This window comes from Hemisphaericaspora subhashii (genome assembly GCF_019202705.1).
Source record: "Hemisphaericaspora subhashii strain CBS 10753 chromosome Unknown scaffold14, whole genome shotgun sequence".
Taxonomy (NCBI): Eukaryota; Fungi; Ascomycota; class Pichiomycetes; order Serinales; family Debaryomycetaceae; genus Hemisphaericaspora; species Hemisphaericaspora subhashii.
The window spans coordinates 151,937-163,875 of NW_026057437.1; the positions used below are offsets into that span (position 1 = coordinate 151,937).

The 11,939-nt window shown below is 34.4% G+C and overlaps 7 protein-coding genes across 7 annotated transcripts; 3 read left to right on the top strand and 4 right to left on the bottom strand. All coding sequences in view use genetic code 12, as the record gives it.

Annotated features, from left to right (window-relative positions):
• Positions 1–342: 342 nt before the first annotated feature.
• Positions 343–2,022, bottom strand: J8A68_005744 (tRNA (uracil) methyltransferase; the record flags this gene model as incomplete). Its single annotated transcript, XM_049409843.1, has 1 exon — positions 343–2,022. One exon carries the CDS (start codon positions 2,020–2,022, stop codon positions 343–345), a length of 1,680 nt encoding a protein of 559 aa, XP_049261015.1.
• A 437-nt stretch (positions 2,023–2,459) lies between these two features.
• J8A68_005745 (uncharacterized protein) lies at positions 2,460–3,743 on the bottom strand (the record flags this gene model as incomplete). The annotated part of the gene is made up of 1 exon (XM_049409844.1): positions 2,460–3,743. The coding sequence occupies one exon, from the start codon at positions 3,741–3,743 to the stop codon at positions 2,460–2,462; it is 1,284 nt and encodes a 427-aa protein (XP_049261016.1).
• A 41-nt stretch (positions 3,744–3,784) lies between these two features.
• J8A68_005746 (uncharacterized protein) lies at positions 3,785–4,240 on the bottom strand (the record flags this gene model as incomplete). The annotated part of the gene is made up of 1 exon (XM_049409845.1): positions 3,785–4,240. The coding sequence occupies one exon, from the start codon at positions 4,238–4,240 to the stop codon at positions 3,785–3,787; it is 456 nt and encodes a 151-aa protein (XP_049261017.1).
• A 515-nt stretch (positions 4,241–4,755) lies between these two features.
• ELC1 (elongin C) lies at positions 4,756–5,046 on the bottom strand (the record flags this gene model as incomplete). The annotated part of the gene is made up of 1 exon (XM_049409846.1): positions 4,756–5,046. One exon carries the CDS (start codon positions 5,044–5,046, stop codon positions 4,756–4,758), a length of 291 nt encoding a protein of 96 aa, XP_049261018.1.
• Positions 5,047–5,956: 910 nt separating this feature from the next.
• On the top strand, positions 5,957–6,901 carry J8A68_005748 (uncharacterized protein; the record flags this gene model as incomplete). The annotated part of the gene is made up of 1 exon (XM_049409847.1): positions 5,957–6,901. One exon carries the CDS (start codon positions 5,957–5,959, stop codon positions 6,899–6,901), a length of 945 nt encoding a protein of 314 aa, XP_049261019.1.
• A 534-nt stretch (positions 6,902–7,435) lies between these two features.
• On the top strand, positions 7,436–8,773 carry J8A68_005749 (F-box protein; the record flags this gene model as incomplete). Its single annotated transcript, XM_049409848.1, has 1 exon — positions 7,436–8,773. The coding sequence occupies one exon, from the start codon at positions 7,436–7,438 to the stop codon at positions 8,771–8,773; it is 1,338 nt and encodes a 445-aa protein (XP_049261020.1).
• Positions 8,774–9,000: 227 nt separating this feature from the next.
• On the top strand, positions 9,001–11,877 carry VPS16 (tethering complex subunit; the record flags this gene model as incomplete). The annotated part of the gene is made up of 1 exon (XM_049409849.1): positions 9,001–11,877. One exon carries the CDS (start codon positions 9,001–9,003, stop codon positions 11,875–11,877), a length of 2,877 nt encoding a protein of 958 aa, XP_049261021.1.
• Between the last annotated feature and the right edge of the window lie 62 nt (positions 11,878–11,939).

Sequence of the window (11,939 nt, forward strand, 5' to 3'; positions counted from 1 at the left end):
GTGTGTAAGGTGAGAATTTTTTCGTTGATCTTCGGATGTGAAAAAGGGAGTTTCCTAATTGGGAATAATTAGTTCAACTGTCCCACCTCCAAGAAAACCTATAAATAGATCAGATCTTGCGGTTGCTGGACATCCTTGATTGGGGATATTGTCAGTGTTAGCGTTTAGGTGAGGGTATTGTATCGTAAGGAAATGTTGCAGAAATGGGCCTCCTGCCATAATATCCAATCAAGAGCTCTTTGCTTAAAACCGTTACAACTTACAATACAACATTAATATCTATTAAATTACCTTTATATAATTGTTCTATATACAACGTCTCCTAATACCCACAGAGGATCACTAATGATTTCTAGGTGCCTTTTTCATCAACATCATCGAATTTTCAACCCATCCCTCAGCCCCACCTTCCAATGCAATCAAATCCAAAGTCCTCAACATCGACGCCTCCTCACTCTCATTAATATACTTCTCATGACCAATAATGGCTGCGTTTCGCGTGCTTGGAATTCTCAACATTTCTTTCTCAATTTTCCAGCCCATCATTCCAGATATATCCTCAACGTGATCTACCAATGACGCATATGTAGACGATTGTGGCACAGCTGGCGCTCCTTGTTGAGAGGGAGTGACAAGTTGTTTTCGAGGGGGATATCTTGCCTTTGCACCGTTGAGGGCATGTGAACAACATGGGATAACAATGAATGGGAATCCAAATAATGGGATCCAACATGTGAGTTCATCGGAATGGTTTCCGATTATGAATGTATTCTTGGGGAAGTCCTCCATAGTGCAGACCTTATCCGAGTTAAGTAATTCTTTGGAGGAGTGGTATTTTATTGAAAAGCCGTCCGCACTATTGTCTTTCACTAATTCTTTAAATTGACGGCCATTGTCGGTTATATCTGGAGCGAGTCTTGATAATGATGGATGAGGTTTTAGCAATACGCTTGGGATTATGACTTGTTCAAGTAGGTTCTGTTGGACATTTTCTGGATAAATGGACCAAGATTTTCTGGCCCGGGCATCGATACCTTGTCCTCGATATCCTTCCATTATTAAAATATAAACCAATAATCCATTGCCACAACCCATATCTCTAAATTCAAAACTGTCTGGAGTGAGTCCCTTTAGGATCCAGTATTCTATTAAGAAGGCGGCAATTGCCAAATCTTCAAATACATGTTTCTTCGGGTCCGTACTTTCACACCATTCATTGACTAACTTTAGGGAGTATTTCTTCTTGAGGGATATATATCGATTTTGGAATTCTATTTTGGGTACTACTAAATCATGATTAACTCTTTTGGCATAGCCCGCTTTGACCCCAGCTGAATGCTTGGTTGAAGTTTCCAAAAGACGAAGGGCAATCCGAATTGGTCTTTCATAGGCTGACATTGACTTAAGCAATGTTGCCTCTTCTGATTCATTATAATTAAAAGGCAAATAATGGATCGATACTATGTCCTTATGATATAAAAGTCCAATTCCATATACTGGAGGTAAATAAAATGGGATCTCTTCTTTCGTTGTTATATGAGGAATATAAACCACCAAGACGCTTTCATCACCGGACAACATTAAACAAGTTTGATTTATAATATGATCCTTATATGGATTTCTCGGGATGATTCTCCTTACAATCTCATATTTCTTAGTTAAATTGATTTTAGTCTCGGGTATATTTCTAATTTCCACATCTTGAATATCGCGATGAAGAACTTGTTCTTTGGAATTTGCCGATGATGGAAAATGTGGAAATTCCGAAATTAATTTACTGCTAGTAAACGTTGTATCTCCCTTTTCACGATCATAAACATTCTCTTTAAGTATATCTGCTCTCATAATCACAGTTGAGTTTATGTTTGGTTGTTTTATGATATTTAACATTGCCTGTTCGAAATGTGTTGCTTGAAATGCATTGTTGGTTGATTTCGAATATATGGGAATCCAAAAGTCGCCTAACAGGGATTCCTGGCTACTCAACAAGTCAGACTCGGGCACCTTCTGTCCATTTATCATAGTTTTTGATATTTGTGCTGGCTTTTGAAGCAGTATATGGTGGAGTAGCACTTGTAATTTTAAAAAATTTTATTTTTGATGCCCTGTGAGGGAGGGTGCTACCAGGTGGTTCTAAAAATTTAAGTTGTCAGTAATGATTGCAAAAAATACACAATTAATTATTCATTCATTCATTCACCAGAGAAAGAAATAGATAATAGTATACACCAAAGTAGAACTATAGATATAAAAGAAATAGATAATAGTATACACCAAAGTAGAACTATAGATATAAAAGAAATACCCAATTGTATCATTTGATCCACAAATGACAAATTCCCGTTATAAAATTTGACCTGCAATAAAAATGAAACCTAGCCAAGATTAGCAATCACCACATCAACCCACCGCCTCTATTCTAATAACTTTGAGACATAAACATTCCCCCCCCCCCAGTCTTATAAATCAATAAAATATCCATCAGTCACATCTGCATATTTATGTTTCTTATAACAATAATGACATTTAAACAGATCGGTCCCCTTCTTACTCAATTGATAGACACTATCCCTCAATGCCAAATGTTGACAGTAATTCAAAACCACCACCTGACTTACCATATCATTATCTACAATGTATTTGTGATTGTTGTTTTCGACTAGGTGTTCCGTTATGGGGATAAGCTGTTCTCTCGATACAGGACATATGAAGATTGGATGATGTTTGAAAAGGAATCTATTCGTGTCAGGGAGTTGGAATGGGAGATCGTTGTGATAGGTTGAGATGAAGTTTTCTTGCTTTGAATGGTGGTTAGGATCAGATGGATTTGCCTGTGATGAATTGGAGTTGGAGATGAAATCAGATGATTTATCTGAAGATGACGAGGATGGAATCGACTTAAATTTGGATAATTTGGATTGAATTTGGTTATATTTGTAAAAGCTAGGTAAGTAAATATGACCAGCTAGGATAGCTTGGAATAAAGACGAGTCATTGGATAATTTCAAGTCCTTGCAATACTCGGAAATGAATTCGTTGGAAATATTTACAAAAATGGATTGGTTTGTGTGGATATTCTCAAAGCTTGAAAGTAACTCTGAAATAAACTTAACTTCATTAGTATGATGATTTGATTTCTTGTCATTTTCTAGGTTGAAACCAATCTTCATCTTTTCAATGAATTCTTTAACTGAATTAATCATAACTTTCTTAGAAAAATCATCATATTCATTAGGATTATTCGTTTTGAATAATAAAAGTATAACCAATGGGGAGATTTCATTTAGGTAATCATTAAAAAATCTAGCAAAATTATCCTTAGCATATACGTAGGCAGCAAACACATCATCCAATGTAAATTCAGCCAGTGTTCCATTTAACAAGATAATAAATTGTAGCATATGAAATTTGAATTCAATGTTATTAAAATTTTCAGCAGGAGTTTGATGATCAAGGACCGATTGATTATACTTTTGGTTTAACCATTTTAAAGCCATCGATAAATCATGATTCGAGACAATATTATCAACTACTTTATGTAAAGTTTGAAATTTATTTGATAGCTCTTGATCGATAATCATTGGGGTATCTTTAGGTAATTCTTTCATTATTTCATCGACAATATCACATTGACCTATCTTTAATAAATGTAGCATAATTGATTTGATTAATTCAGTACGATTATCTAATTTGATTAACTCTAATTGATCATCCTTAATTAATTTCAACTTGTTGGAATTCATGGGGAAACTATTTAAATTTAAAGGATAAGTATAAGCATCATCTAAATCAATGTTAAATTTAGGNTGTTGGAATTCATGGGGAAACTATTTAAATTTAAAGGATAAGTATAAGCATCATCCAAATCAATGTTAAATTTAGGATTATTCAACACATTCTTGGAAATCTTGTTGATTGAAGAATTGTAAGATTTTAAACTTGATATTGAAGAATTATACCAATTGTCAGCTGTTTTCAGGACCAGCGGTAGTATATCATCACCTTGTTCTTCTTCTGGTTGTTGCTCTAAATCTAATTCTATTTGTTTTAATTCTGATAAGAACTTATTTGAATCATCAATTAAATTTAGCAATTGTTGATTACCAGTTGAACATAATGAATTTATTTCCGTATTTAATGTATCCAATAATGTAGTAGTGCTATTACTACTACTGGCAGTATTATTAGTATTGGGTAAAGATGCAATAGGTATAGTGGCTGTTGTAATAGCAGTGGCCATGCTGGATATGTTACTGATTGGTTGTAAATTAAAGATAAAGAAAAGGATGTTTAAATATTTTTATTTTTATATTTTGTTTGCCTCTATTTTTGAACCACAGTTAATCTCTATACTCCCCCACCCACTTGTAGTTTTTATTCTTTCCTTTGGACCCAAAGGGTATGACGTCAACAATACCTTGTGATCAAGCTCTAGATATATAAACAAACTCTTGCAGTCCCTCGTATTATTAGCTCTTCTACATTTCCTGTTTGATTCAATTTGGTCCTTGGACAGCAACGTATTTACTGGAGCAGATCGAGGAAGATTTTGTGTGGGGACACATTTGATCGAGGATAGCGTAGTCCACGACAGAGCTAACCTTTGACATTCAAAAGCCAACTTCCCTATCGTCAAACAAGTCGATCTCTATAACCTCTTTCCTAAGCAATTTCGAATATTACTTTTTTGTACTATAAAAATCTGTACATTCTGATGTCTATAAACTCCCTACTCTATAGGTATTTGAATGAGTGTTATATATCTAAATAATCAGCTTTAACTAATAATTCTAAAGCTAAATGTGTAGGTATTTTAAATTCAGGTATATCTCCTTCTGTAGTTCTATCTTTATATTTATAATTATAATATAAATATTCTACAATACATTCTAATATATCACCATCCATATCTAATTCAATCTTACCTTGTTGATCTTCTTTAAATCCTTGAGTATTTCTTAATACTGAAGATATTTGAGCTACTTGTTTTAACACCACAAATTTAAAATTATCTGATGATATTAGCGTTATATATTGACTCATCATTTCTTACTATTCTATCTTAGTAATTATCCTTTTAATATAATCTTGGAAGATTTTTATTGGGAAGAATTGGGTGAAATCTTTTTCAATTTGATTTTTCAGTTGATGACGCGCGTTGACTGTACTGTGATGGCTTGATATAGTCTGGTTAAAGCAGTTCGCTCACCACTCTCTTTTTAACCATCTCTCCCATTATAGTGAGCTCCTTGTTAATGTTTGTGTATGATCATTATATCGCATTATAAAGGGTGGTTGAAGTATTTAAGCTTTGGGGGGAAATGGAAATCCAAATTTAAGGTTGGTTTTGTCAGACACACCCCACACTAATTCTAATCCCCAAGCAACACCTGCTGGCTGAAAATCCACTTAAATATGAGACCAATTTCCCCGTCATGAATTAAATTCAGTTCATTTTACAGGCGAATTACATTAGCGTTTGAGGATAACGTTTTATTGTTGCTGTTCTTTCCGTGATGAATTCATCAATGACGAACCTGCAGGAGTTTAGTGAGCAAATGGCTCCAGAAACCCTGGAATGTAAAGTGCAAGAAAAGGAAGAGGATTTGGTCGACATTAGAGAAGAACTTCTTCAAACTAAAAATCAATTAAAGAACAGTATGAACTTTTGTTACGTTTGACCCGGAATGACTTGACCAAAGGAATATTTTTGCTTCCTGATGAAGTCTTATTGGTTGTGCTAAAACATGTGAATCAGATGGATGCCATTCATTTAGTTTTGACCCATAGACATTTTAGAAATGCATGTAAGATGAAGTTATTTCGATCAATTTATGTCTATCATGATTGGAACTTCCAAATAAATGTTCCAAAAAAATTGTATCCACCTTTTTATGTGAAGTATACTGTAGTGAGCAATACCAAATTGTTTAACTTGATTGCAAGCTCCTACTATATGCCTCAATATATTAGGCACCTACTTTTTGCTGATGACTTTGGGGTGCCCTATCAAACCTTGGACGATATTGTTAAACGGGCAGACAAATGTTCGATCAGGTTCCAAACCATTTTGATGTGCTGTACTGAAGCATGGTTGCAAAAGCATCAAGAAAGATCGGTTTCTGAATATCACCTATTTGGGGATAGTGCCGAAGCAAAATACCAACCAGAAAACAAGTTTTTGGTGAGGCATTTAGTGATAACCTTGCCCACGAAAAATTGGTTAGAAAAGGAGCTTCCAAAATTTGAAATGTTAAATAGTGTGTCGATTTGTGTAACAGAATACGGGTTCCCCATATTTACGGAATTCGCTTTAGAACACAAGGTTAGGGTCAATGAATTGCGTTTGCGAATCAATAATTCTTTTCAGTTGGAAGATATTCTATCAAATTTTGAGGTCTGGTGCATCAAGAGATTCCAGATACGAAGTAGCCAGATTTCACTCCTCCAAACTATGCTCCCATTTGTTCACCAATTTTGCTTGCTCGAGTCATTAGCCATGGAATTTAGGAGGGGTCAATTTCCAAGATTGGATGATTGGGTGAGATTCTTTGAAAAAATACCCCAGCCTTTGGCAGAGATAGTTTTAGAAAGTGTTTTCCAGGGCATTTGCGATAGGGCACTGACTGGAAAGAAGCGATATCTAAAAATCTTGAGCCTTTCGTCAATAGACCAGGTAGCTTTTCGAAGCGGAGGACGTGGTGGGAATCGAAATCCAGTAATCTTTGAGATGGATAATTTTCCAGCTCTCAAATTACGTGATATCAACTTAGATCGTTACTTTTCTTTGGAGAAGGTAATTGTGGATGGGAGACTCTTTCATGTTAGCAAGTCAAGACTGAAATATTTGACACCAGCTGAGTTCCATGCAAATTTTGCAACACCCGATATTCGTTTCTAGCTAAAGAAAACAGATGCTTGTTTTAGTACCAACAGTAGTATAGCTATTGCTATGATTTGTAAGAACTACCACACATAAGATGTAGTGTTGTAGTGGTATGTTGCTCAATTATACATATGTTCTCATTTTCGTATCAGTCACCCATCTGTCCTTTGCCTGTTAGTTCATGATTTCTCAACAAATACTCTCTATATACCCAGTATAGTCTCTTGTGAATGCTTTTGGTTCTAGTAGTTTTCCTGTATTTGTTAATTGGTATTGTACAATAAAGCAGGCTGGGGTAAATTGAACAGGAACAGTTCATTTAGATTATAAATTGCAAATATTTTTTTTCTTATGAAAAGGTGACAATTTCCATTTTCTGGTGGTTGCAAATTCCCTTTTTTGTTGATATTTATTTTGCATAATTATATAATTTATTATTATTGCCTTCATTGACTTTCTTGATTGCACGTTTCTGAAGGTTGTTGGCCAAACATAACTTTTCATTTATTGACTCAAAATAAACAAATATAGCGCTTTATTGTTTGTACAATGGATTCACCATTGAAAGTCTTGAAAGAACCTAATGGACAACTTTTCCCTAAACAAACTGATTTGTCTAGAATTAAGTTCAAGCTTTTACAAATTATTAATGAGTTAGGAGAACTCAGTGAGTTGTATGAACTGCTAAAGTCTCAATTATGTTTAACCAATCAAAATGATTTAAACAAAGGTATATTCTTGCTTCCTGATAACATTTTGTTGGATATCCTTGGCTATGTGAATCAGATGGATACAATTCATCTTGCATTAACTCATCGATATTTTAGGAATGTTTGCAAGGAAAAGTTGTTAAAGTCGCTCTATGTCTATGATGAACGCAACTGTCGAAAAGAAGTTCATGTTCCAAAAGAGTTATATAGTCCATTTTATATGAAGTATACTGTGATTGGTCATACCAAATTGTTAGATCTAATCTCAAGTTCCTGTTATCTGCCTGAATACGTGAAGGACATACTTTTTGGTGATGACGAAGACGTGACAGTACGTGCATTGGATGCTATCGTTAATCTATCTCACAGATGTTCGATTAGATTCCTTAAAGTTAAATTTGGTGATATTCAAAACTGGGTATTGAAACATCAAGTAGTAAAGGCCGCTGCATATCATCTATTTGGAAATGCTCTAGAAGAACAATATCCGCAAGAGAAACAGTTTGTAGTGAAGCATTTGCTCTTAAAAAATTCTGAGAGCTTTTGGATAGAGAAGGAGCTTTCAAAGTTTGAACGATTAAGAAGTATATACCTTATTGACCCTCCAGTTTTTAGTTTGACGAAGAAGATTGATGTTGATGAATTGCGTTTGGAGTTCACTGAAGAAGCTATAGCGCTGGTTGTTTTGTCAAATTTTAATATTCAAAGAATTAGAAGATTGCTGGTGTACGATTGTGATGATTTATTTGCGGAAACTATTCTCCCATTGGCCAGTCAATTTGTATCGCTCAATGCCTTAGAGATCGGATCTTCAGAATTTGATACTTTGGGTTTCCTTGGGGCTTTGAGAAGTGATTCTTTGGAAGAGATGGTTATGTCTGACATGTTTCGAGTTGTACCCAACAATCAGAGGAGGAATTTAAGATTACTAAGCTTTTCGCCACCAGGGCAGTTAGCCTTTCGAAGCGGAAAGCCAGCGACACGCATGGTGCCAGCTGTATCAATAAAAGGCTCTGATTTTCCTGTCCTCGAATTCAGTTACCCGTTAGATATTTACCCATCTTTGGAGAAAGTTATTGTTGACGGGATTGTTTTCCGGGTCAGCATGACAAGAAGCCCATACTTAATTCCGGTTGAATTTTATTCAAATAAAGAACAAAAGTTTGCTAGCTATTAACTTAATAAAACAAGAAATTCGATCATTATGTAAGTGGTATATATATATATAAGGTTACTTGTTTGCAACTATAACCAAATCTCTTCTTCTTTATAAATATGAAATTTTACTTTAGATTAATCAAGAAGGTTTTTGAAGTTGTTTTTTTTTTTACAACCAAAATCTTCTTCGTTTTCTTCTTATACGTAAAAGTACTAGATAGCTTCAAACCAAAGAGGGAAAAGGATATGCCACATAGTACTAATCATAATCCCAGTTACAATTGGCTGAAGTTGTCTAATGTCTATTATACAATACAAACATGTTATGATTCAATCAATTGGTCATTAGAAAGTTTATATTATAATTATAATCTTAAGTTATCTCCCAATTCAACCTTAGTGGCAATATCAGGTAAACATTCACAATATCCAAACTTAATTGATGTATATTCCATTGGTGGTAATAAGCTATATTCAATTGTATATAATAATACTATAGTGGAACATATTCATTCATATTTATTTAGAAATGAATGTTTAATCCTTGTTTTCAATAATGGTAAATTTAGATATTATTATGATTTACTGGGATGTTTATTTAATCAATATGATATGTTACAAGATATAACACATATGGATAATGTTGGTAGCATATCACAACAACCACAAGATCATCATCATCATCAGCAAACAATTATAACTAATCTTGAGAATAATGAAATTGAAATACCAATAAACATAATTGAATGTAAAATTATTAATCATCGATATTTAGTCACAAGAATGATTGGTAAATTTATAATAACTGATTTGGATACATTTATTAATTATGAAATCCCATTGACTTCATTAAATCTGAGCAATATTCATACATTCACATCCCAACCAACTACCAAACAAGACTCGATAATCCTTCATATACTCTATCAAAATACAATAATAACAATTAACATTGACATAGGTTTAGCCAGCTATGAATTCATAAATCAGCAACTCACAGATGGTCCATTCAATTCAATATCATCTTCTCCCAATGGACAACTCATAACCTTATTCAATGCCCAAATGAAGAAAATCTTTGTCGTTAACAATACATTTGATCAAGTATTGTTGGATTATGATACAATCAATGAGTCAGGACCTCCTTATCAAATAGAATGGTGTGGAAATGATGCAATTATCTTGTCATTTAAAGATGAAATAAAATTGATTGGTCCACCTGGACAACAATCAATTTCATTCTTTTATGATCTTATTGATGATGATGACGAGAATGAGCCTCAACTGGATTTCGATCTTGAGAATTTATTAACCAAGCAAGACGAAGATTTATCATTTACAATTCCGATATTACAAACTTCTATAGATGGAGTGAGGATACTTACTGATCATAAATTGCAATTCTTAAGTCGAGTTCCCCAGACTACGATTGATTTATATCAGATCGGCTCAGATCATCCCAGTAGTATTTTAATTGATTGTGTTGATAAATTTGCTGAATATGCATCAAAGGCAGATACCAATGTTTCCTTACTCAAACATGATGGAACGTTATTAAAAGCAATGGAGGGATGTTTGGAAGTTGCATTAGATGAATTCAATCCCATATGGCAAAAGAAACTCTTGTCAGCGGTCTCATTTGGTAAGATATACTATGATGGCGATGACGATGAAGATGGACAATACTTTGATTCAGAAAAGTATTTATCAATTCTAAATAATATCAAAGTCTTGAATCAACTTCGTTCAATTGAAATCGGATTATTCTTAACTCATAAAGAAATTGAAAATGTTGGTTGGGAATCAATAATCAGAATGTTAATATCCCGGAATCATCACTTTTTGGGTCTAAAAATCATTGATCTATTAAACCTCCCTAACTTAAAACCAATTATATATATACATTGGTGTTGTGCTAAAATTAAACGAGAGTTAACCATGTCCGATATCGAATTATTCAAAATTATAAGCAAGAAATTGATTTCATTGAATGGCGATCAATATAATTATATTTCTGTGGGAGAGATTTCTGACGTCGCACATGAAGAAGGTAGGAATATGTTATGTAAACTTCTAATCAACCTTGAACCGAGTATGATTAAGAAAGTAATGGAATTGTTAAAATTCGAAGAACCTGAATTAGCCCTTTTGAAATGTTTCCAATCGGGTGATTATGACTTGTGTAAGATTTTATTATTATATTTACAAGATAATTTATCCATGTCACAATTTTTCAGAGTGTTGAATCAGAATGAACAGACAGGACATGATGCGTCTGTGGATGAATTACGGGAGTTGGGAATTAAGATTAGGTCAGAGAGTATGGTGATTACTGGAGATGTCATTGGTAATATGTGGGTGAAATCAATTGGGAAGTATGATAAGTCTTCTGGTCTATTAGAATCGTACTTACATCAAGAAAATAAAACTCATGAACTCGTCGTCACAAAATTAAAATCAATCTCCCCACCACAGTCCCTGTCTCCAGACCATGAACCACAACCACATGAATTAGAAGAATATTATTCAACATATAAACAAACCCTAACGAAAGCACTTTCCAAACGATCCCAACACCGCCAATCCAAATCAATCCATCGACAACTCGCAATCCTCGACCTTCAAAAACGTCTAACCGAGACATATCTAACAAATTTCTACATCCACAAATCTCTCACGGCAATCTTATCCCATCTTATCGGGAAACTCAACCAACTAAAACCGGCCCAAAAAATTGCCAAAGAATTTCAAATCTCGCAAGAGAAATTCCATCAAATTGTCATTGGAGCATATGCCCCCACCAAACAATTTGATCACTTATACGAATTCGCCATGGCTGGTCCTCCGCCAGTGGGATATGAACCATATGTCGATGCTGGGTTTAGGTATGGTGCCCCGGCGGTTCATTTATCGAACTATATTAAGAAATGTACCAAATATGACCCAGGACAGAAGATGAGGTTGTTTGCTAAGAATCGTGATTGGGAAATGGCGGGGTTGGAGGGGTTTAGGATTAAGGATATTGGAATGTTACGGGATTTGTTGGAGTTGGTTGGGGATGATGATGGGGATGGGAGGGAGATTGTGAGGGGATATATTGAAAAATTGGGATATTCTTTGTAAGATTGTCTGGGACGATTACACGGATGGAGTAAGAGTTTATTTGAAATGTACTACATTATTTA